The 26,634-nt window shown below is 43.4% G+C and overlaps 1 protein-coding gene across 1 annotated transcript in view; it reads right to left on the bottom strand.

Annotated features, from left to right (window-relative positions):
- DNHD1 (dynein heavy chain domain 1) overlaps positions 1-26,634 on the bottom strand; it is a 96,859-nt gene that overhangs the window by 41,905 nt on the left and 28,320 nt on the right. Inside the window, 14 exon segments of the mRNA XM_066252796.1 lie at positions 43-140; positions 453-578; positions 1,975-2,182; positions 2,706-2,797; positions 3,162-3,360; positions 3,460-3,587; positions 6,736-7,055; positions 7,057-7,226; positions 7,696-7,853; positions 10,917-11,160; positions 11,242-11,507; positions 13,338-13,389; positions 13,510-13,647; positions 13,754-14,008. Coding sequence (XP_066108893.1) covers positions 43-140; positions 453-578; positions 1,975-2,182; positions 2,706-2,797; positions 3,162-3,360; positions 3,460-3,587; positions 6,736-7,055; positions 7,057-7,226; positions 7,696-7,853; positions 10,917-11,160; positions 11,242-11,507; positions 13,338-13,389; positions 13,510-13,647; positions 13,754-14,008 — 2,454 coding nt within the window.

The raw sequence follows: 26,634 nt of genomic DNA, 5'->3' as shown, positions 1-26,634 counted from the left end.
TCAGTAGTGTTTTCCACCCCCCCTCACCCCCTCCTTCCTTACCAGGTCAGAACTGGGAAACTGGATCTTCATCTCATGCAGAACTTTATTCAGAAAAATCCACATCTGCTGGAAAGTCACCCACACCTCCAGAATGTCACCTGTGTGAGCAGCCAGAGGAACACTGGAGGGGCACTAGGGTTCTAGCTTCTGCAAGGGAGTCCGGCTTGCTCCTGACCTCTCAGGTTCTCCACACCCAAAATATCCTTCTCAGCAGGACCCAGGACCCAGGGACCTTGCTTGGTGGAGAGAAAACTTTCACTTTGAATAAAGACCTGGTCACCTCAACCCAAGAAGTAGCCCAGCAGGAGGTCCTCATTCCGTGTCTTTCGGATCTTCCCATGCTCACCCCTGCCCTCTGGGCCATCCCACGTCAGGCCCCACCATCAGCCCGGCTAGAGACCTGCACTCACTCAGGCCGTGCATGATGGCCACCCACTCCAAAGCTGTTTTGTGTAAGTCTTCCGACTCTTGGATGGCTAGGATCTTGAACAACACCTGAAGACTCTCCTGGATAGAAGCCTGCAGGCTGTTGTAATCTAAGGAAGAGCGGGCTCCGCTGAGCTGAGCTGAGCTGAGCTGAGCTGGCAGTCAGATGAGGCAAGGGCAGGGGTGGCCGAATACACTGAAACAGACCTCAAGCTAGCTTCTAGAAGACTCATCTGTTTGTTTGTTTTCTTCCACTAGTTGACCTGCATGCTCACCAAGACAGAGTGTGTTGGAAAACCTGTTTATGTGAGTTATAATTTTAATTACAGAACTTAATCTAATATTATGTTAACCACTGTAATATGTGCCGGAAAAGCTATTGGTTCTATGAAAACTATGGAGAGCTTCAGTAAAGGTGGGTTGACAAAAACATTAAATTAGGTACAGACCAACCAATTTTTAAAAATTGGGAAATTATAATAAAAATCTAGAAAAGTTCTGGATTCAGATAACTTCACAAATGTCTTCACATCACAGTTCAATTCAACTTCACAGAAACTGAAATTGGAAATAGTAATGCAAAAAAAGGAAGTGTGAAACTTCCATCTGTTGACTGCAAATCAAAGAAAAACTCTTGGCCCGGATTAAAAGATTATAAATAAATTACATGTTTTAAGCTAAAAAAAAAAAACTTAAGCCCTGTATGTATTATATTTTATGATTTTCCTATGTAACTATTTTTTTTAATTTACCAGTTGGGTTTCAGTTGTGTTGGCAAGAGATTTTCTCCTCTACTGGCAATTCTCTAACTACACATATGCTGTGCCCTCTCCCTGGCATGCCCCTCTCCCCTTGCAGGTGCCGAAAACTCCTCCTCCTTCAAAAGTCAGCAAGAGGCCTCTCCCTAAGGGGAGGGAAGAGCCTTCTAACTCTCCTGGTCCTTTGAAGCTGTCTCCTTTTGAAATTCTACTGCTCTCAGTCAGGTGCTCTGCGAGGCACCTATCTCTGTTCCACTCTCTCTCTCTCTCATGGGACTGGGAGTTCCTAAGGGACTGGACTTCTGTCTGTAAATCTCAGGGTTTCCTGTATTTGGCTCAGAGGAGGCAAGTGAGTTTGATGAGGGAACAAAAAAGGAATGAATGAGCAAAGCAAAAGATGAGACAGCAAGGTACAATCTAGAGGACAGAGCACTGAAAGGTGGACAGATGTGACCATGAGAAATTTCTTAATATACCCAAAAAGGGAAGGACTTTTGCTAAGGAGAACAGGCACTGGGAGGGAGGGAGGGAGGGAGGGAGGGAGGGAGGGAAGGAGGGAGGGAGGACTCCCACGTTAAGACTGTATGGGAGCTCCATGAAAGACATTGTCTCAGAACAGAATGTCTTGGGCTCTCCAGCAAGGATGGGGACCTGACTAGAAAAACCAGATATGGCAGGGCTATGTGGCAGATGAATATGGCCCCACACAGGGGACTTTCACTGGGCCACAGGGCTGGCTGGGTCTTACCTGAAAGGATGCAGGTGCCACTGTCCTTGGCCACTGTATCCCTGTGGGGACTGTGGAGCATTTGCCTCCTGGAGCGCTCCGAGGCTGGGGGCTCGTAGGGCACATGCAGGATGAAGTTGAGCAGCTGCAGCTGGCGTGCTTTCCAGGTCTTCTGCAGCTTCCGCAGGGTCTCTTGGGCATGATTTTTTTCATTTTCATTCCTCCAGATCTGGAAAAGCTGGGTCTCAGGGACCAGGACTGGTAATGGCTCAGGGGATAACACTGGAGCTGGGACTCAAGGGCCAGGGCTCAGGGTGGTGGAGGTCTCCGAGATGGAGAGTGGGATCATCAGGCTTCAAAGATAGGTCAGGAGCAGCACACTTTGACCAAAGGCTACTGCCCTGAAACCCACTATTTTACAAGGCTCCAGCCGAGCTGACTACCTCAGTCAGCTCATGATCTTTTGGGGCAGGGTCAGTATTGGGGGACAACTGACATCCCATGTGCCCACAACTACAGGGCTGCCACCCACGTTCTTGCCTGGTGGGGGGTACATACTCCGAATCACAGAGAGTCTGAAACCACCCTTCAGATCCTCATACGCTCCGGGCAGGCCAGTGATCTCAACTCCACTCCCATCCCCCCAAGTCAGTACCTACTGCCCCTTTGTCTCTGGGGCTATAGGCCTTTATGGGATCTACTAGAGCTTAGTAAACAGGACCCTGGACTACCTCCCTCCCTCCAGGCCCCACCTGATTGATTTGATTCACAAACTTCGGCAGAGGACAAGTAAGCAGCTGGCCCAGTGTTAGTACTTCTATGCTGAGACTGCTCAACCCTAAGGCTGGAGGTAGAAGGGACAACAAGTCAGAGCAACACCAACACCAATGGCAGTTCTGGGCCCCAGAGCCCAGCCCAGCCAGCTCCCAGATGGCAGATCTCAGAGTACAACATAGAGCCAAGAACCATGGACCTAAAGTCCAGAGCACAGCGCAGAAACCAGAGCCCAGACTCCAGCCTGAGCCAGGCCAGGGTAGCAGGGAGGACCCTCCTGGTAGTGTGGGGGTTATGGTCCTTTGGATGAAGCAGGGAGCAACCTAGGGAGGGAAGGTTCCAACAGGAATGGCGGGGAACTGAGCTGTTGCATTGTTCTAATCCCTATGTCCTTCCCTCCCCCCCCCTCCACCTCTAACTCTACTTAAACACACCTCGAAGGAGAGCTTGTAAGTTGAGGCTCTGTGGCTGGAGGCTGTTCAGCTTGGTAAGCAAGGGCAGGTAGCTGCGAAACTCCTCTAGGATGTGTGTGGAGCGCTGCAGGACTGGGCTGTGAAACCCCAGGGTGGCACTCAGCTGGGCCACCTCTGTCAGCCAGCCGTCTGTCTTCTCCTGAGCCATAGTCAGGTTGAACTGCAGAGAGAAGGACTCACTGTCAGCCAGAGACTCTTCCCTGCCACCCCTGCAGACTCGCCATTCCCAGGAAGGAGCTCCAAGGAAGGGTGTCAGCACCTTGACAAAAACCATGCACTTCCATTCACTGATGTTTTCAGAGATGACTCGGTACAGGTGCCAGATGTTCTGCTGCTGCACGATAGGATGGACCCCACAGATCGGCAAGGGCACAGGAATCTCGTCCCCTGTGGAACAGGGCTGTCTGAGGTCTGAGCTATGTGTGGGAGCCAGGCGCATGATGGGAAATGGGCAGTCAGGAGCCCATAATGACAGAAAGGAACATCCCAAAAGTGCCAGGGTGTGGGTCCAAAACTGTTCAGTAGAACAATGGAGATGGGGACAATCCAAGAGTTAGTTATTCCAAGAATAGGGTATCTGGGGAAACGTAATGGTGGTAAAAGGGAACGGTTCCTCTTCCATTAGTTTCCATGTCACTCCCTGCTCTCAGGCCAAGCAGACTCTTTGCTGTCATTCAGATGTATCAGGCATGCTCCCCCCTGCTGAGAGTCTGACTGACAGTTTATTCTGGAACACTCTACCCTCAGAGAATCAGATGGCTCACTCCCTCACCAAATTCAAGTCCTTGCTCAAACCTCACCTTCTTATTGAGGCCTATGCCGCCCATCCCTTTAAGAACATTCCCACAGTCTTTCTTATTATTAGGGTGGATAATAAATGCCTGTTTTTCCAATAGTTTACTTTGTTCTTTGGCGCTCAAATTGCCCCAGATTTGGTCAGTTGGTGTCCCTTCTGTGTCCTTTTGATATGCTCCCATCACTTTTTAAAAGAACTGAACATTATCCCTGGCCGGTTGGCTCAGTGGTAGAGCGTCGGCCTGGCGTGAAGAAGTCCTGGGTTCGATTCCCAGCCAGGGCACACAGGAGAAGCGCCCATCTGCTTCTCTACCCCTCCCCCTCTCCTTCCTCTCTGTCTCTCTCTTCCCTTCCCGCAGCCAGGGCTCCACTGGAGCAGGGTTGGCCTGGGCGCTGAGGATGGCTCTATGGCCTCTGCCTCAGGCACTGGAATGGCTCTGGTTGCAGCAGAGCAAAACCCCAGATGGGCAGAGCATTGCCCCCTGGTGGGCATGCCGGGTGGATCCCAGTCAGGTGCATGCGGGAGTCTGCCTGACTGCCTCCCCGTGTTTCCAACTTCAGAAAAATACAAAAAATAAAATTTAAAAAAAAACCACACACACAAAAATAAAAATAAAAGAACTGAACATTTCCTCCCTTTCTGGCTTAAAAGACATTTCAGGCTTATCTTGTACACACCCTGCCCCGGCCCTGGAACCATCCATTCCCTGAGGAGCCCCGGTTCCCTTCCAGGGGGATGGTATTAGAAACTGGGGTCTGGGCACACCCTGGCTCCTTGCCGTTATGGGCATACACTTATATACACGTGCACATAAACATGCACACACATACAACACATGTATGTATGTTTTCAAATGCAATGGAAATGGAAACTTATGCAACAAGCTCATGCTATTTCCCCAGAACTCAAAAATAGAGTAAAGAAATGAGTGATGATGACAAGAAATAGAGGAAAGATCCAGAAATTCCAATATACAAATAATTCTTAGGGAATACCAGAGCAAATGTAAGAACCATTATTGAATGATGGATAAACATATTATCCACAAAGAAAAAGATTAGATATCAGATTTTTCCATAGTACTACATGTCAGAAGACAATGATATAATGTCTAAGTTTGAAGAAAACTTCAGAATTCAATATTTAGCCAAACTGTAATATAAAGACATTAGAAAGTCATTTCCAGCATAGGAATTTAGAAATTTCAACACCTGTAATTTTCTTTTTAGGAAAAAAAAAAAAATTATAGTCACCTAAGGAAAAAAATAAAACTAATGAAAAGGTAGTATTTTTTAAAAATGGTTATGCATAAACAATACCAGGAATCCTTAGCCTGACCTGTGGTGGCGCAGTGGCTAGAGTGTCAACAAGCTGAGGTCACTGGTTTGAAACCATAGGCTTGCCAATCAAGGCACATACAAGAAGCAACTACTATGAGTTGAGCCTTCCCGCTCCTTCCTCCCTTTCTCTCTCTCTAAAATCAATTTTAAAAATCTTTAAAAAAACAAAACAAAACAAAAACAGACCCTGGCTGGATAGCTTGGTTGCTTAGAGCATTGTCCCAAAGCTTAGAGGTTGCCAGTTGGATCCCTGGCCAGGGCACATAAAGGAACAGGTGTTCCTGTCTCTCTCCTGTTCTCTCCCTTCCTCTCTCTAAAATCAATAAAATAAATATTTAAAAATTAAAAAAAAAGGAACCCTTGGAACACGGTTATAAAAGAAAGCAAATGTCAAATGTAATGAGTAAAAGATAATGAAAAATAAAGAGTAGTTTATAATCTGGAACTAAGAACACAGATTATTTTAACAAAATCGGGATGTTTGATGAGGAGACAGGGATGGGAGGAGGAAGTAAAAGCGATGCTGTCAGCTTTCCAGGGCCTAGAACCATGCAGTCTGAGTCCCAACTCTTGATTTTTCACAAACATCTCCAAACCTAGCAGGAAAGGTCAAGGTCTGTGGTCTGGTCAGAGTATGGGATGAGGGTCTCCCGATACTTAGCCAAAGAAAAAGTCCCTTGCCTTGAGGGTGGTCCTAGAGTGTCCAGCACCTCACATATGGCCAAATGGCCCTGGACTCGCCATGGGAGAATGCCCATGGGCAGAAGTGGTAATAGTATAACTGGCCAAGAGGCAACTCAAAAGCCATCTGCCTTCCAAAGTACATAAGTCACTGATAGAAGTGACTGCATCTGAGAAAAAAGAAAAAATGGAGCCCACAAAATTCTTATGTGCAGAAGAGAACGAGCTGCACCAGTCCCTGTACATAAGAGCTGAGACCAGTAGTTCTGTCTTGGTCGCCTGGACCAGTGAGGCCCTCGACAGCTGCCTCTATACCTCAACCCTATACCACACTGGCTGGAGGCAGTGGCTGTGGAGCGTAAAGATCTATGTTTACCTGGGACCTGCTGCCCAGTACTGGGCTGGGTTGAACAGAGCCACACAAAGGCTAAGCACTGCAATAAGGACAACTTTCCATTCTCCTACACAGCTTTTAGCCCTCTGAGCCCATCACATTCCTATGGAACATTCACCTGTTTGTCTTCCCTCCCAGACTATGTCTCCTGACTCCCCATACTAAGCACAGTACTATATCCCACATATAAAAGAAACTAATGAAGGTAGGAGATTCCTGAAATTTGCTTGGGGTCACACAGGATATAGGACCCTGAGCCCAGACCCTTATCAATTGGAGGGTCAATTACAGGGTTAGGGTGGAGGGAGCTGGGATCCTTAGTACCGGTGAAGATGGCATAGGCATAGTACAGTTCACGGAGGTGGCCAGCTGCGTTCTGGAACTGACGCTCCAGGGAGATGAGCTGGTTCTCAGTGCTCTTCTGATCTTGTGTCGGGTCCATGAAGGGGCCAGACAGAGCCTTTGCAATCAGGCTGTCCAGCTCTGCCAGTGCTGCCACCATCAGCTGCTGCAGTTTGGGCACAATGACATGTCGCTTGCTGAGCAGGAACTCCGAGGCCTGGCTTCTCTCAAACTGAAATGCCTCCCATGTATCTAGAAGCTGCAGGGCAAGCAGAGGGCAATCAGGTCGATGTGGTTTGGGAAACAGGAACTGGGGGGAGGGGTGACTCCCTGAACTGCCCCCTCACCGAGATGTCCAGCGCCTCATGCGCAGCACTAAAGAGGCTGAAGTGGTTGCGGATGACATCATGGAGTGAGTGGATGTATTCCATTCGCTCCTCCAGCTTGCTGTACTGCTCGTTGGCCTCGTTCAACTGCAGGGGCCACAGCATGAGACCAGCACCCTGACAACATCCCTGAGAGGCCCTCCCACCTTCCAGAGTGCCTTTTAACCAGCTACCTTTTAACCCACTGGGAGCAGGGGCAATCTGAGATCACATCCCCATCTGACCCAGGTCTCTCTGAAGACAGCACCGTTCTACCCCCACCAAATCATTATCCTGATAACAGGGCAACAGATCCCTATCAGACTGTCACACACAGCGGACCTTCGTCTCTGAAAGCAGGACTGTGTCTCTCTCATCACACCAGAGTCTCCCACTTTCATGAGGAAATGGTCAGGTGAACAGGGCAAGGATTAGCAAGGGCAGGTCATGCATATGAGCACAGCCTAAGAGCACCAAGCCCCACTGGGAGCTCAGCTGGGACCTGAAGAGACTATGTGGAGCATTTGAGCAGGATGGGCCCTAGGTAGACTGGAAGGAAGGAGGGGGAAGAGCCCACCTTCTGGGAGCACCAGGCAATGGCATGAATGTTTGAGCTGATGGTTTGGAAGACCTCGATGTAAGTTGAGAGCTCTTTCATGAGCTTCTGGCTGCGACTCCAGCATTCGCTTTGTACCTGCACAAGAATGTCCTTCCTGATGCTCTCCAACTTGCATTCTGAAGACAGGGGAGGGTTAGATGTTAAGGGGTGCACAGAAGGTTTGCGGGGGGAGTGCTATGAGTCCAGAGGGGCAATGGGAAGGGGATGCCAAAGCATGAATTCATTCCCTTACGCACTGAGCACTTACTGGACCCCTCTCCGGTATCCAGTCAGCTGCTATACACTGGAGCCTCTGCTGGGCACCGGTAGACAAGAGTGAGTGACTGAGTGAGTAGGACAGAAAGGGTTTCCACCCTCAGAAGCTCACAATCTTGTAGCAGAGACATATACAAGCAGATAATCAACACCCAGTGTGATAAATGCTCTATGAGCGCCCAGAAGCTCTCAACCTGCATGGCCAAAGGAGAGGAGGCCTGAGGAGGCTGGGATAGGCCTCCATAGAGAGAGGACATTGGAGCCGATGTGTTGGGGGAAACACCCTGTGCACAGGCATGGGGATGACAAATTCATCAATAGCAGAATGCCCCACCAGAGAGAAAAGGTTTCTGTTTGGGAAGTCTTACTGCTTCTGCTCCAGTAGAAGAGGTACCAAGAAGAGTATGTAATCTGCTTTTTGTTTTCCTTTCTCTTTCTCTCTTTCTTTCTTTCTTTCTCTCTTTCTTTCTTTCTTTCTTTCTTTCTCTCTTTCTCTCTTTTAAGATTTTATTTGTTGGTTTCAGAGAAAGGAGAGAGAGAGAGAAGAGGGAAGTGTGGGAAGCATCAACTCATAGTTGCTTCTCATATGTGCCTTGATCAGGCAAGCCAGGGGTTTCGAACCAGCGACCTCAGTGCTCCAGGTTGAAGTTTTATCCACTGTGCCAACACAGGTCAGGCTTGCCTTTTGTTTTGTAAGGATTAAAGGACAGAAGAAAAGAAGGGGGGGAAAAGAAAAGAAGAGATGAGGCTAGAAGATAATCGTGGAAGCTGGCTTCAGCAATGTGAACATTGTCTTCGAGGGCAGAAATAATACCAACATGGGACTCACCAAATCTAAGATACCACTGATTGTAGGAGGCACCATTATTTTTTATACCACGAAAAAGAAAATAATGATGCCATCTAATTTCTGACATGTCATCAATCATAATATAGCTCTTAAGTTCAGGGATGTTAAAATAATGCACAGAAGAGTAAAACACAATATAGAAATACAGAATAAAGTATACCACAAAATACAGTATTATTACATTCCAGATACAGTGTTTATCTCTATTAACCCATTTAATCTTTACAAAAACCCTTTGAGGTAGATCCCATTATTGTTTCTGTTTTATAAATAAGCAAACTGAGGCTCAGAGAGTTTAACTACATTTAACATTACACAGTGGCAGAACAAGGATTCAAACTCAGGTAGTCTGGCTCCATTCTATTATATCTTATATTTTGAGGATTGAAAAGGAAGTCACCCTATCCCCTATGAGCATCTCTTCCACTGGAAAGTGAAATAATGAGTTTCAGGGGCAGATAACTGAAATAAAGTAGGTATGGCCCTTTTGGAACCTTGGAGGATGTAACCAAGAGGACTGGGCACCAAGTGCTGAGACTGAGAAAACCAAGAGAAAGAGAACCTATCAAGGGGCACTCAAGGCTGAACAGAACACAAGGATGCGAACTTACCCTTGTTTAAACTATCCCTCTGGCCTAGGACAGTAGTTAGGTCATAGCTACGGAGCTGCCTTTGAACTGGCAGCATCAGGCAGGTGGAGGCTCAGTGAGAAAGGAGCTCAACAGTGACACGTGTGGCATAAAGGAGCAATAGACTGATAAAGTGCCCCAGTTCTTGAGGTTGAAGGTGGATAGACATGGATGGGAAACAGATCTGAGAGATATTTAGGAGAGAGAAGAATGGAAAGGATTAGGCAACAGGCTGGATGTGTAGGAGTTAAGGAATGGGAGGAGTAAAGGATGAAGTCAAGTTTCTGATGAGGACAATTCACCAGAGAGGGTAAGTTAATTCACTGTTAATGGAAGCCCATGTAGGAGAGGAACAGAGTTGGAGGACAAGAAGATAAATTAGATCAGCAAGAAAGATGAGAGCAGACAGAAAGGGATAAGGTGACATAAAAAAATTAAGCATCTACTGCATCATACTCCATGTTGGGAGTATCACATAACATCTCATCTAATCCTTGCCGTGACACTGTGAGCAGCTTCATGATTTTGTCCGTGTTACAAATAAAGGCACTGAAGCTCAGTGACCTGAGTCACACAAAGCAGTGAAAGGCACAGCCAGGATTCTGAACCCCGTGCTTCCTCTTTCCATCTGCTCTTTTTGAAGAAGCCAGTGGATTCTGGACTAAGAATCAAGAAGCCTACAAACCAGAAAGAACATAGGCTTTCCAAGCAACAGTGGAGCAAAGGCTGCCCAAACAGGGTCAGAATGAAAGCAAGCCCATGAATGGTGACGGACAGAGTCTTGACTTGGGGCGGGTGAGTACAATATGCTTTACAGAGATGTGTTGTAGAACTGGGCACATGAAACCTGTATACTTGCATGAACCAGTGTGACCCTAATAAATTCAATTAAAAGAAAAAAGCAGGCCAAGCACAGGCCCTCCTTGTCCCTTCCTTGCCAGCCTGAACCTCCTGTACACTTAGGACGGGGTGGGGAAAGAGTGGAGGAATTTCATTGCCCATAAGATACCTAATGAGGGTTGGGCTTCATTTGTTGAAGAACAAAGGCAGGGAGGGCTGGACAGGCAGGTACTTTCAAGCATTCTTTCAGGCCCCAGCTCCAAGGCCTCCCACCTTTATAAAGAAAGCTTAGGTCATATAGTATTTTTTCTCTTCAGGAAACGGACACCAAGATTCTTCTCAGTTACACTTGGTTGAACTACCTCCATGCCACAAAAACAGAAAGTGTCAAGTGACAGGAACATGACTCTGAAGGAGTATGTCCTCTTCAGTGCCCACACCTGCAGTTGCAAAGGGAAGGGGCTGGGGTCTGGGGCTCTGGGAAGCTCGACAGGTCCAATAAGGGGCCTATGCCTAAGGTCTTGGCAGACATTTCAGGCCCAAGAGGGTCCTGTGGATGAGGGAAGGAGGCAGAAGGAAAAGGAGGGAGGGTAAGCAGCACTCACCCGTGTCTGCCTGTACATCACGGCAGCTCAGCAGCAGCAACTTGCCTTTCGTGAGCAACTCGGCAGGCATACTGCAGACACGGGCCTGCCAAACATTTAGGTGGCTCACCAGCACCACGTAGTTCTTGACAGGACAACCTGCCATAGACTCCAGTCTCTGAGGCCCCCAAGCTTGCAGAAACTCATAAATGTCTGCCATCCAGTGATATTCCGTGCAGAATTCCTGCACCTCCCACAGCACGTCCTAGAGGCAGATAAGGCTCTTAGGGCAGAGGTGGATGACTGACAGGAATGGGTAGGCTTCGTCCCATTCCTCAGCTCTCACCTTCAGCAGGGCCTGTTGTAGAGTCAGTGCCTGCTGGATTCGAGGGCTGTTATCCAGGTCCTCTTCCAGCTGCTTGTAATTGGGGGGCAAGTACTGGCCCCGCAGCCGGTATCCACGGACCTCCAGGACTTCAGTAATCATGTGAGACTTCCAGGGCCACACCAACCCTATATTCTGGCCACAAAAGATTTGCACAGCATCGCTGGGCTGGCCCTGGGACTTGGGCTTCAGGGATTCCATGTTCAAGCCCTCCTCTTCATCTTCTTCTAGTGGTACACATGCCATAATTGTCCATCAGTGCCCTCTAGGGCTCGTACACAACCTCTCTCTACAATGTGTATACACACATACACACACACACTCACTCACAGTCTCTGCTCATGAGTGAGTTTACACGTACATCTATATTAAAAATAGTACACCAGACTCATGGAGGAAATTTATTAGTTAGGGTTCAGGTGGAGAGAAGAGAATTTATTCTAGTATAAACAGGAAGGATATTACAAAATATTAACCCTTTGAGTAGTATGAATGTTCATGTATGTCCTTATGCCTTCTGACCATCCAGAGTATGATCATACAAAAATTTTTATTTTAAAAATGTGTAAGGCAACATTAAAAAAAGGCAAATGTATGTTCTTTTTGTTTCCATAAATTGGTTATCAAACAAACATGATTTTAAGTTAATAAAACTGTGACTGTAACTAATTTCATTTTGGGGGGAAAAAACTCCCAGCGGTCAGTGAGCATGAAAAAACTCACAACTCAAAGGGTTACATGAGTTGCAAATACATGGAAGAGCTGAAAACAAGAGCACTCTCGCCGCAAGGGGCTCTGGGAAGCATGGTGTGTAGTGCTCCCGCCTCTGCAGACGGAGGAGGGGCAGGAGTGTGTAGTGCTCCCTCCTCTGCAGACGGAGGAGGGGCGGGAGTGTGTAGTGCTCCCTCCTCTGCAGACGGAGGAGGGGCGGGAAAGGGTGCTGAGCCTGCCAGTTCTCAGCTCCTGCCCCAAGGAATATCCTTGAACCTGGCCTCCCCCTTAACTTCTTAGAGACTGGTTAATCAAGGGTTTTAGCATTTTCATTAAAACTTTGTACAGAAAGGGGAAAATGCGTCAAAATGTTTAGAAATAAGAGCCTTACTACCAATACCTAAACATTATAGTGCTTCCCCCAAGTCTCAGTCCTCAGATCTCTTATCTGTACCCAATTTCTAAGTAAGCTCATCCAGATTCATGGTTTTAAATACCATCTATTTGCTTCCAACTTTATCTTTAGCTCAGCTCTCCCAGAATGCCAATCCCATTTAAACAAGTGCCTACTCCGCATTTCTAGTTCTATGACTAACATGTAGCTCAAACTTAATGGGCCAGAAACAATCTCTGATTTTTCCCTCCCAAAATTGCTCCTCCTGCAGTCTTCCAACTTCAGCAAATGCAAACTCTGTTCTTCCCGTGGCTCCAGTCAAAACTTTAATGTCATCTTTGACTCTTCTCTTACACATAACACACCCAGAAATCACAAAATCCTACCGGCTCTACATTAAAAATATATCCAGAATCCAACCCATTCTCACCATCTCCACTACTGCTTCCTCCTCTCCCCAATCCAAGTCATCATGAAACCCCACTGTCTTTATTGCAATATTCTTCTGCCTCGCCTCCCTACTTTGGCCTTTGCTTCTCTCCAACCTTGCCACCCCCTTTCCCCTGATCTTGCTTGAGAATGGGATGCTTAGAACTGTAGTTTGTCTTGCAACTATGAGGCAGTAAGCCTGAGGATGGACAAACATTTCTGATTGCAGTCTCCCCTACCACACACACCCTTCTACCTATGGCTAAACCCAGGAAGGAGGTAGGGAAGGATATAAAGGGCCTGGAACTTGATGACATTTTTGAGCACCTACCTTGTGACTTCTTGTTATGTGAGATAATTGATTTTATTGTTTAAGCCGCTCTTATGGGGCAGAAAGTACGCAGGTTAGGACTGCTCCATCCACACCCAACACCTGACTCTATGGCAATGCCATTAGCACACTGCATGAGCCCTCCCCCTCTCCTTCCACCATTCCTACCCCTGCCTAAGTCTCCTTAAATACCTTCAGAATACAGGGAATCCCTGAAGGTCCTCAGGTCCGTCGACTGTATTAACTTCATGCCGCCATACAGAGATGGAACAGAAATGGAAAACAATGGGGGCTCAGAGCTTCTGATTACTGAGAATAAAATTTGGGAATTCCTACAGCCAGCCTCCTGCCCAATCCAGAATACCTTCACAACAGCGGCCTTGACATACTGTAGGCTCCCAGTTAGAATCTGGGTCATGCTTTCAGCACAGGGCTTCTGAGACAGCTGGCCACTGCTGTCAAAGACCAGCTGTGCTGAGAGGAAGGGATTCTGCCTTGGGGCCTGTAAAGAAGGGGCAGGAGAGGTCATGGGGCTAAATGGCAGTATCTGCTCTCTACCATCTGGCCCTTGGCTGCCTGCCCACCTCCACCTGTCACCACCACCTCACTTGCAGGATGTTGACCACAAACGAGGTTATCGCCTCCTCTATGATAGACACGAGGCTCTGGCAAATCATGTAGCCCACCAGGCGGGCCAGCTGTCCCAGCTGTAGCAGCCAGGTCTCTGCCTGCTTCAGCTTCTGCTCCACCTGCTGGCACTGCACCCTCTGAAGGTATATGGAGCCTTGGTCTGTCCTGATCCTTTTGCAGTTTCTTACTCGCTCCTGCATGCCTTGTTGCATTTGATAGGTATCCTCATGAACCTGCCGGCACAGAGAGTGGTAAACTCACTGGAGAAAAGGGGATGGAGAGCAAACTGGCACCCACTGGTCTGTACAAAACTCTTAGGTCTTGGAGCCAGAAACCTACAACCAAGATGTACAGAGGGAGGGCTGCTGTTTAGTAGATATTATTCCCAGACATCTTTAAGTGACCAGAGAAGATACAAAGTGGAGAACACATATTGAGAGGCCACAATGTGCTGACTTGATAGGTCAGGACTGTCTACTAAAAGCCCCAAGGGTGAAACTCAAATAGAAAATTTGTGCATGTGTAAATAGAGAGGTCCACATGGCACAGATTAGACAAAGAAAAAGACAGAATGAGTAAAGCCAACAATAATTCCAGGATACAGACTCTGATCATCGGGCCTGGGTGGAATGGCCTGCTGACAAGCATAATACTGCTTTATATGATAGCAGAAGCTGTCTTTGTGCACTGACATAGACTTTCCATTGTGGGGGCTGGGAGATAAAAAGTCTGGGAGCTTCTTTGTGGGTTCTTCTCACTCTGGGAGGTTCTTGGCCTACAGAGGCTGCCGACACCTCTCTGGACCTGTTCTATTGAAGTACAGAGGGGCGACACCAGAAAGATATTCTTGGCCAAATGGACTTTTTGTTTTTGCTCTCTCCTGTCCTTTCTGATGTTCAGTAGAGGTTGTGATTAGAATTAATTGGTGTCTGTGAATTGTACTCTGCTAACCTTGAGCTCAAATCCCAGTCTTCTGAGACCCAGACATAAGGCAGCTGAGGCCTAAGCTGGGCATATCATATGCAAATGTGACCTCAGATGTAGCAAGATGTCATCTTCTGAGCTCTAGCAAAACTCTAGTACCAAGCGCTTCCCACTTCATCACCCCTAGCTCAGTGCATCATCATTATCTAGTTACTTGTGTGATTCTTGGAGGAAGAGGCCTCCATCACACCTCATTTCATTTCTTTATTGCTTAACACAATGCCAGGCATTGATAGTTTCACAGTAAATATTTGTAAAAGGAATGTATCGCCTCACATTAAAGATCTTACTGAGTGCCAGTTAAGATAAAACCATAAAGCCTGACCAGGTGGTAATGCAATGGATAGAGCATCGGATTGAGACACAGAGGACTCAGGTTCAAAACTCTGAGGTCACTGGCTTGAATGCGGGCTCACCAGCTTGAGCATGGGGTTGCTGGCTTGAGCCCAAAGGTTGCTGGCTTGAGTCCAAGGTTGTTGGCTTGAGCAAGGGGTCACTTGCTCAGCTGTAGCCCCCCAGTCAAGACACATATGAGAAAGCAATCGATGAACAACTTACGAGCCGCAAAGAAGAATTGATGCTTCTCATCAATTCTGTCTCTCTCCCTTCCTGTCTGTCTGTCCATATCTGTCCCTCTCTCTATCTCTCTCTGTCTGTCATATACACACACAAAAAAAACAACATAAAACCATACAGGCTGACCTGTGGTGGTGCAGTGGATAAGGTGTTGACATGAAGTGCTGAGGTCATAGATTGGAGATCCTGGGCTCGCCTGATCAAGGCACATGTGAGAAGCAACTGTGAGTTGATGCTTCTTGCTCCTCTTCTCTCCACCCCCCGCCTTTCTCTCTCTCTAAAATCTTTTTTAAAAAAGGATAAATCCATACAAAACAACAACAATAATTACAACAGAAGAGAATCAGAATACAACTTAAAACATTGTCATTGGGACAATATCTTCAAAATTCTGAGGAAGTTTTTAAACCTGGAATTCTGTATTAGAACACAGTATCACTGATGTTTGAGGATGAATAAAGACATTTTTATATGTACAAAGACTCTACAAATTTACCATCTATAGATTCTCTCTGAAAAAACAACAATAGTATATTTCTGACAGAGAAAAATGAACACAAGAGGATAAAGTGGTCTATAAGCAGCTTTGATGAGCAAAGAAATTTGTGAAACATATTGTTAATTCTAAATGGGTATGCTGTAAAACAAGAATATTCATAACAAAGCAGAATTAAAATTCCAAGAGATAGCAATATAAGCATAATAGAAAGTGTAGAGGGTGGGGAGAGGAAGAAAGGAGAAAGGAAATTAGGATAGTATTGAAGTTCTTATTCAGCTTAAAAGAAAAATATGGATACAAATTCACACTTAAGATTCATTCATTCAGCAAATATTCACTGAGCACCTACTATACGGCATAACCTATAATAAGCACTAGAGATACATTAATGAGTGAAACAGATGAAAACCCCTACCCTCTTGGAGGGGGCTTCAATAAGCATAATAAAATAGGTAATTTATAGTGTTTGTAAAAAATTGTTAAGTGCTATATATGTTTTTAAAAAGAGCAGGGAAAGAGTGCTGGTGATCATGGCAGTTTACAATTTTAAACAGGGTGACCAGAGAAGGACACTCTGAGAAAGATATGGAAGAGTTATAGCTATAGAAATGTTTACCTGAAACCGATGTACTCTTATTGATCAATGTCGCCATTAAACTTAATTTTCTAAATAAAATTTTAAAAAAGAGAAATGTTTACCTGACATACCATATATGTACTCTTATTGATCAATGTCACCCCATTAAATTTAATTTCCTAAGTAAAAATATTTTTAAAATATTAAAAAGAAGTGTTATAGTTAGAAAAATATAAGTTTTTATATATCTGTTGGGCAGGTGTATAAATGCCTTGCATATACATTCAGCTGAAAATAAAACTAGAAAAGAACAGCTTAAGCAAAAAAATTCTTTATTTATTTAATGCAATACAAAGTCACTGAATGCACATTGTTCCAATAATATTAATCACAACAAAGTTCATATCTTCTTCCTCTTCATCCTTAATATGACTTCCACCTTTATCATGGTGAGATGATTTCTCTATTATCAGGAATTTCATCCAAGGGTCAGGCAAAGATAGAGGAATAAAGTTCCAAAAAAGACATTCCAGTTGAATCTGCCTCTTTTGAAGTTTTCCCAGTGACTTCCACTTATGTTTTGATGCTCAAAACATGGCTTCCTCCAAGCTAGGAGTCTATGAAGAGAAACTGAATCAAGATTCTAAAACTAAGAAGGATGAGTAGGCACTGAGTAGTTCCTGGGCTACCATGAGAAGAATAAAAGTTTAATATCCCAATCATTAGAGGACAATAATAGCAATGAAAATGTAGACAATCCAATAAAAGACAAGCACTACAAAGAAGAATAAAAGGAAATAGAAAATACCAGAATAAAATAGGGAAGATAATCCAAACTTATCCATAATCATAACAAATAAGATAAATCTACTGCAACACAGACTCAGCCTAAATGTTTCCACCTCTAAGAGATACACAGAAAACAAAATAACAAAGGAAGGTTGAAAACAAAGGGACAGAAAAAGATCAAGCAAATTCTTGAGCTCTTTACATCAAATACGAAAGAACTCTAGCCTGACCAGGTGGTGGCACAGTGGATAGAGCATCAAACTGGGATGCTGAGGACCCAGGTTCGAGACCCCGAGGTCGCCGGCTTGGGCATGGGCTCATCTGGTTTGAGCAAAAATTCTCCAGCTTGGACCCAAGGTCGCTGGCTCAAGCAGGGGGTTCCTCGGTCTGCTGAAGGCCCATGGTCAGGGCACATATGAGAAGGCAATCAATGAACAACTAAGGTGTCATAATGTGCAACAAAAAACTAATGATTGATGCTTCTCATCTCTCCATTCCTGTCTGTCTGTCCCTGTCTATCTCTCACTCTGACTCGCTCTCTGTCTCTGTAAAAATAAAAATTAAAAAAATTAAAAATTAAAAAAAAGAAAGAACTCTAGTAGAAAAGCAGTAACAAAAATGACTAATTTTTTAAAATTTATTTTTTATTCAGAAAATTAAATTTAACAGGGTGACATTGATCAATAAGAGTACATACGGACAATTGATATTTGACAAAGGAGGTAAGAGCACACATGGAGTAAAGACAGTCTCTTTAACAAATGATGTTCGGAAAATTGGACAGCTACCTGCAAAAAAATGACATGGGATCACCAACTTACACCATTCACAAAAATAAACTCAAAATGGATAAAAGACTTAAATGTAAGTTGTGAAACTGTAATCATCTTGGTTAGTAAACTCTCTGATATCTCTCATAGCAATATATTTGCTGACTTATCTCCACGGGCAAATGAAATAAAGGACAGGATAAACAAATGGGAATATCTGAAACTAAAAAGCTTTTGCACAGCAAAAGACACTATTAACAAAATAAAAAGACAACCCACACAAAGGGAGAATATATTCGCCAATACGTCTGATAAGGGGTTAATAACCAAAATTGAAAAAGAACCTGTAAAACTCAACACCAGGAAGGTAAAAATCCAATCCAAAAATGGGCAAGAGATGACGTCAGAGTAATGGCGGAGTAGGAAGCGATACCGATAAATCTCCCCCAAAACTCAACAAGATCTTCAACCAGAAACAGAAAAACCTATACTTGGAGCCTCCAGATGCTTCACAATACACCCGAAGGTATGGTCGAGTGAAAAATTGGCTAAATATATAACCAAATCCTGAAGGAAATAGGGAGTAAGAAATGCTCCGCCTTCCTCACTTACCTAAACAGGGCGGCTTTCTCTGGTAACTGTGAATATAGAAACTGAGGCGGGCAAAGGGGGTGAATACATCCAGGCCGCGCACAAAAGGCCAAACCAGGCTGTGGCACGGAGATCCTAGCGGAGGAAAAACTGTTCCTGTGGCAACCCGGGCAATACAAGCTAACACTCGCGCCAAACCCAAACAAAGAAAGACAAGCGGGGCAACCATTTTACCCGTTCTCCTGGTTGGTGCGCAGTTAGTGGGCGAGAGATCTCTTCCTAAGCCCCAGAAGTGGGTGTCCGTGTTGCCCCACAGAGAGGCAGGGTCAGAGGCCTTTCTGTGGGCCGAAAGCAGAATCTCTGGGCAGCCCCAGTGCCCTGGGAAAGCCGCGCACGGGAGGGAGCGAGAACTAATTCCAACGGTGGAAATTTTCCGTGCTGGTGAGGGTTTCACTCAGGGAAACGTGGCCGGCCTCATATCCTGATGTGCGCGCGCAGATAGGTAGTGAGCGATTCCTCCGAGTGCCTCGGCAGGGTGCGCCCGTGTTATCGCACAGAGGGGCAGAGTCAGGGGCCTTTGTGTGGGCAAAAGCGGAATCTCGGGCCGCCCCAGCGCCTTGCAAAAGCCGCGCACGGGGACGGAGCGAGAGCGAATTCCAGCGCTGCAAATTTCCATGCGGTTGGGGGTTTCACTCAGAGCGTGAGACTACTGGCCGGATATCCTGGTCTGCACGCGCAGATAGTGAATGAGAGTTTCCTCCAAGCACCCCGGAAGTGGGTGCCTGCCTGTGTTACCGGACAGAGTGGCAGAGCCAGAGGTCTTTGAGTGGGCGGAAAGCCCGCCTGATTATGCTAGCAGCTCTGACTGACTGAGCCTTACCCAGAGCCCTGTGCTGAGTGGAAATAGAGTGGGGAGTTGCCAGCTCTTTGAACCTCTTACTATCCAGGCAGAGGCAGCAACAACCCCATAGCTGGATTATCAGGCTACTAATTGAGGAAGGAAAGACTAGGAGAAAGGCTCCAGGAACACGGACTCTCTCACTGTCGGAGCCTATGAAAGCTAATGAGCCTTGACTCCCAACGAGACTAAAGCACAATACATGACATTGCCATAGAGACTTATCAACTGCAAACCTCTACCTGAGCGTGCCAAAGGGGCAGAACCTGGGGTACAGAGTCACCGACCAGGAAGAGGGAGAGAAAAGAAAAAACAAGAAGATAACCTCTCAAAATCAAGAATAATCTGCAGACTTTATAACCTATCCCATTTTATTATATTTGTTCGTTTGTTTCTCTTATCTTCATTCTTGATACTTTTTTTCCTCCTCCAATTTGGCCGATTAACTCTCTGCCGGTCTTACTCTCTCCTCTCCTTGAACTACACTACCCATAAGTATTACATCTCCCATTATCTTTTTTCTCCTCTTCCTTTCTCTCTATGAGGGTTGCACTCCAAAACCTTTAACTCTCTCTCTCTCCTTTCTTTTTTCTTCTTTTACTGGTTCCCTCTTTTTTTCTCTCTCTCTCTTTCTTTTCTCCCTCTATATTAGTTTCTTCCTTTCTCCTTTACATCTCCTCTCATTCAAACCTCAATAACAAACAAATTATCTTATCTGGGACTCAAACTTATGTTTGTGGCATTTTGGGGGTTTTTTACTTCACCTTTTTAACTCACTAGCAGTGCTCCCATCCCTGGCTCTCCATTTTATCTAGTTCTTGTTCCACTAAATACAATAGTATTTTTTTAATTTGTCCCCCCATTTTTCTGTTCTCTTATTCCTCTCATCATAACTCTTAGACAACACCAACACCTAAAAGCAAATCATTTTATTCTTGACCCAAATTTTTTCCTTATTTGCTTTTTGTGGGTCCATACTGCCCCACTTTTTTTTTTCCTTTTTTTTTCTTTTTTTTTTTTTTGCCACTTTATTACTTTTCCCCAATTCAGGACCTCCATCACAGGCATTGTTTGTTATAATTCACAGTTCACCACAAGATTTTCTCAAGAAAAAGGGGAGAGGAGAGGAAAAAAGGAGGGGGGGAATAATTTCCTTTTTTTAAAAATTATTATTTTATTTTTCTTTATTTCATTATTAATTTTTTTTAAAAAAAAACAACTCTTTTTGATTTTTTATTTTTTTAACTTTTTATTCTTTATTAAATCTCATTAATACTATCAACAAAACCACCCTCAGATGCCATTAAGGAAGAGAAAATCGAATATTATGGATACAAAAGAAAGAGAGGTAACACAGCTAGATGAGGAAAAATCTGTGGAGAAAAAATTTAATATATTGGAAACCTTGAAGCTAAATGACAGAGAATTCAAGATAGAAATCCTAAAAATCCTCCGAGATATACAAGAAAACACAGAAAGGCAATTTAGGGAGCTCAGAAAACAACTCAATGAACACAAAGAATATATGTCCAAAGAAATTGAAACTATAAAAACAAATCAAACAGAGATGAAAAACTCAATTCACGAGCTGAAAAACGAAGTAACAAGCTTAGCTAATAGAACAGGTCAGATAGAAGAGAGGATTAGTGAAATAGAAGACAAACAACTTGAGGCACAACAGAGAGAAGAAGAAAGAGACTCAAAAATTAAAAAAAATGAGATAGCCCTACAAGAATTATCTGACTCCATCAAAAAGAATAACATAAGAATAATAGGTATATCAGAGGGAGAAGAGAGAGAAAATGGAATGGAGAACATACTCAAACAAATAATAGATGAGAACTTCCCAAGCCTGTGGAAAGAACTAAAGCCTCAAATTCAAGAAGCAAACAGAACACCAAGTTTTCTTAACCCCAACAAACCTACTCCAAGGCATATCATAATGAAATTGACACAAACAAACAGCAAAGAAAAAATTCTCAAGGCAGCCAGGAAAAAGAAGAATACAACATATAAAGGAAGGCCCATTAGATTATCATCAGATTTCTCAGCAGAAACTCTACAAGCTAGAAGAGAGTGCACCCCAATATTTGAAGTCCTGAAAGAGAGAAACTTTCAGCCACGAATACTATACCCATCAAAGCTATCCTTCAAATATGAAGGAGAAATAAAAACATTCACAGATACAGAAAAGATGAGGGAATTTATCATCAGAAAACCCCCACTCCAGGAATTACTAAAGGGGGTTCTCCAATCAGATACAAAGAACAAAAAAAAAACAGAGCCACAAGTAAAAGCTCCAAGAAGAACACAATAAAACCAAATTTAAACTGTGACAACAACAAAAAGAAAGAGGGGGAGAAGATGGAGATTAACAGTAGCAAAGGACGATGGAGTGCAAAAGTACTCACAAAATAGTTTGCTACAATAAACAGGGTAGGGACCCTTTTCATTACTCAAAGGTAACCACCATTGAAAAAACCACCACAGAAGCACATGAGATAAAAAAGATAGCAACAGAGGAAAGATGTATGGAATACAACCAAATAAAAACAAAAGATAGAAAAACGAAAGAGAAGGATCAAACAAGACACAAAACTAACAGAAAGCAAGATATAAAATGGCAATAGGGAACTCACAAGTATCAATAATTACACTAAATGTAAACGGATTAAACTCACCAATAAAAAGGCACAGAGTAGCAGAATGGATTAAAAAAGAAAATCCAACTGTATGCTGCCTACAGGAAACTCATCTAAGTAACAAGGATAAAAACAAATTTAAAGTGAAAGGCTGGAAAACAATACTCCAAGCAAATAACATCCAAAAAAAAGCAGGTGTAGCAATACTCATATCGGATAATGCTGACTACAAGACAGGAAAAGTACTCAGAGATAAAAATGGCCATTTCATAATGGCTAAGGGGACACTGAATCAAGAAGACATAACAATTCTTAATATATATGCACCAAACCAAGGAGCACCAAAATATATAAGACAGCTACTTATTGACCTTAAAACAAAAACTGACAAAAATACAATCATACTTGGAGACCTCAATACACCGCTGAAGGCTCTAGATCGGTCATCCAAACAGAGAATCAACAAAGACATAGTGGCCTTAAACAAAACACTAGAGCACCTGGATATGATAGACATCTACAGGACATTTCATCCCAAAGTGACTGAGTATACATTTTTCTCCAGTGTACATGGATCATTCTCAAGAATTGACCATATGTTGGGCCACAAAAACAACATCAGCAAATTCAGAAAAATTGAAGTTGTACCAAGCATATTTTCTGATCATAAAGCCTTGAAACTAGAATTCAACTGCAAAAAAGAGGGAAAAAATCCCACAAAAATGTGGAAACTAAACAACATACTTTTAAAAAATGAATGGGTCAAAGAAGAAATAAGTGCAGAGATCAAAAGATTTATACAGATTAGTGAAAATGACAATACGACATATCAGAATCTATGGGATGCAGCAAAAGCAGTGATAAGAGGGAAGTTCATATCACTTCAGGCATATATGAACAAACAAGAGAGAGCCCAAGTGAACCACTTAACTTCACACCTTAAGGAACTAGAAAAAGAAGAACAAAGACAACCCAAAACCAGCCGAAGAAAGGAGATAATAAAAATCAGAGCAGAAATAAATGAATTAGAGAACAGAAAAACTATAGAAAAAATTAATAGAACAAGGAGCTGGTTCTTTGAAAAGATCAACAAAATTGACAAACCTTTGGCAAGACTTACCAAGGAAAAAAGAGAAAGAACTCATATAAACAAAATCCAAAATGAAAGAGGAGAAATCACCACGGACACCGTAGATATACAAAGAATTATTGTAGAATACTATGAAAAACTTTATGCCACTAAATTCAACAACCTAGAAGAAATGGATAAATTCCTAGAACAATACAACCTTCCTAGACTGAGTCAAGAAGAAGCAGAAAGCCTAAACAGACCTATCAGTAGAGAAGAAATAGAAAAAAACCATTAAAAACCTCCCCAAAAATAAAAGTCCAGGCCCTGACGGCTATACCAGCGAATTTTATCAAACATTCAAAGAAGACTTGGTTCCTATTCTACTCAAAGTCTTCCAAAAAATTGAAGAAGAAGCAATACTTCCAAACACATTTTATGAGGCCAACATAACCCTCATACCAAAACCAGGCAAGGATGGCACAAAAAAAGAAAACTACAGACCAATATCTCTAATGAATACAGATGCTAAAATACTAAACAAAATACTAGCAAATCGAATACAACAACATATTAAAAAAATAATACATCATGATCAAGTGGGATTCATCCCAGAATCTCAAGGATGGTTCAACATATGTAAAACGGTTAACGTAATACACCATATCAACAAAACAAAGAACAAAAACCACATGATCTTATCAATAGATGCAGAAAAGGCTTTTGATAAAATACAACACAATTTTATGTTTAAGACTCTCAACAAAATGGGTATAGAAGGAAAATATCTCAACATGATAAAGGCCATATATGATAAACCATCAGCTAACATCATATTAAATGGCACTAAACTGAAGGCTTTCCCCCTTAAATCAGGAACAAGACAGGGTTGTCCACTCTCTCCACTCTTATTTCATGTGGTACTAGAGGTTCTCAACACAGCAATCAGACAAGACAAAGAAATAAAAGGCATCCATATCGGAAAAGAAGAAGTAAAGGTATCACTTTTTGCAGATGATATGATCCTATACATCGAAAACCCCAAAGAATCCACAAAAAGACTACTAGAAACAATAAGCCAATACAGTAAGGTCGCAGGATACAAAATTAACATACAGAAGTCAATAGCCTTTCTATATGCCAACAATGAAACAACTGAGAAGGAACTCAAAAGAATAATCCCCTTCACGATTGCAACAAAAAAAATAAAATACTTAGGAATAAACATAACAAAGAATGTAAAGGACTTATATAATGAAAACTATAAACCATTGTTAAGGGAAATTGAAAAAGATATAATGAGATGGAAGAATATACCTTGTTCTTGGCTAGGAAGAATAAATATAATCAAGATGGCTATATTACCCAAAGCAATATACAAATTCAATGCAATTCCCATCAAACTTCCAATGACGTTTTTTAAAGAAATAGAGCAAAAAATCATCAGATTTATATGGAACTATAAAAAACCCCGAATAGCCAAAGCAATCCTAAAGAAAAAGAATGAAGCTGGGGGCATTACAATACCTGACTTCAAACTCTATTATAGGGCCACGACAATCAAAACAGCATGGTATTGGCAGAAAAATAGACACTCAGACCAATGGAACAGAATAGAAAGTCCAGAAATAAAACCACATATATATAGTCAAATAATTTTTGATAAAGGGGCCAACAACACACAATGGAGAAAAGAAAGCCTCTTCAATAAATGGTGCTGGGAAAACTGGAAAGCCACATGCAAAAGAATGAAACTGGACTACAGTTTGTCCCCCTGTACTAAAATTAACTCAAAATGGATCAAAGATCTAAATATAAGACCTGAAACAATTAAGTACATAGAAGAAGACATAGGTACTCAACTCATGGACCTGGGTTTTAAAGAGCATTTTATGAATTTGACTCCAATGGCAAGAGAAGTGAAGGCAAAAATTAATGAATGGGACTACATCAGACTAAGAAGTTTTTGCTCAGCAAGAGAAACTGATAACAAAATAAACAGAAAGCCAACTAAATGGGAAATGATATTTTCAAACAACAGCTCAGATAAGGGCCTAATATCCAAAATATACAAAGAACTCATAAAACTCAACAACAAACAAACAAACAATCCCATAAAAAAATGGGAAGAGGATATGAACAGACACTTCTCCCAGGAAGAAATACAAATGGCCAACAGATATATGAAAAGATGCTCATCTTCTTTAGCTATTAGAGAAATGCAAATCAAAACAGCAATGAGATACCACCTCACACCTGTTCGATTAGCTATTATTAGCAAGACAGGTAATAGCAAATGCTGGAGAGGCTGTGGAGAAAAAGGAACCCTCATCCACTGTTGGTGGGAATGTAAAGTAGTACAACCATTATGGAAGAAAGTATGGTGGTTCCTCAAAAAACTGAAAATAGAACTACCTTATGACCCAGCAATCCCTCTACTGGGTATATACCCCAAAAACTCAGAAACATTGATACGTAAAGACACATGCAGCCCCATGTTTATTGCAGCATTGTTCACAGTGGCCAGGACATGGAAACAACCAAAAAGCCCGTCAATAGATGACTGGATAAAGAAGATGTGGCACAGGTGGGCTTCCCCCTCGCTCCTCTAAGGGAGGGTTCAGTCTCTTCCAGGCCTGCTCCAGCCACCTATGACCTAACCTTGCCCAGAATGCTGGGGTTTGCCACTGAAGGCTGAAGGTGCCCAGGGCCGTCGACCCCATCTACGACACTGTGGACGAGCCTAGGGTATTTCTTCCAAGAAGCAGGTAAACTGATCTCATTTGCACAAGGGCCACTTAACTATGTTTTGCCTGAATAGTCAGGTTCTTTATTCTTCCCTCAAAGATCTCTGTTGTGGGTGTTGATAGTCCTATTTTCTGCTGCTTTGCTTAATATATAGTGTTTCCTTTATTCCTCCTACCTCAATGCCCCACTCATATTTCAGGCTGGGACCTACTCTTAATTTAGAGCTCTCTTTCCTCCTTTTGCCAACTTGTATTATGAATTTACCTTTGCCACCCAGCTTAGGGTATCCCAAGGTTCTCTTTACCAGGCCACAGTCACAGAGCTCCAGGGAAAAGCAACCTGGTCTCAACTCTCCAGGCAGAGGAGAACAGAAGCTCCATATCCACGCATGCTGCAAATGGCTTTTTCCAGTCTACCTGAATCATTACCAGCTAGAAGCAGCAGTCATTGGGACTTGGACATGAGCTGCAAAGTATAGAATGGTGACAACAATTCCAGTGCCATACGGACTTTTCCTGTGAGGAACGTTCCTGGACTCCTGCTCCCTGTGAGAGCTCCTAACAGACTGAACTGTGGTTGGGTTGCATTTTTCAGGGATTTGGCATGGTGAGGGGGCCAACTTGGACTTGGGGAACATGTTAAGGACACTACTCATTTATGGATTCTTGCTGTATTGGCCAAGAGTTTGCTTAAAGGCTTTTAATCATTGTAAAAAA

Source organism: Saccopteryx bilineata, chromosome 1 (assembly GCF_036850765.1).
Source record: "Saccopteryx bilineata isolate mSacBil1 chromosome 1, mSacBil1_pri_phased_curated, whole genome shotgun sequence".
In the NCBI taxonomy this organism is placed as follows: domain Eukaryota; kingdom Metazoa; phylum Chordata; class Mammalia; order Chiroptera; family Emballonuridae; genus Saccopteryx; species Saccopteryx bilineata.
This window is presented reverse-complemented; position numbering and strand designations above follow the sequence as displayed.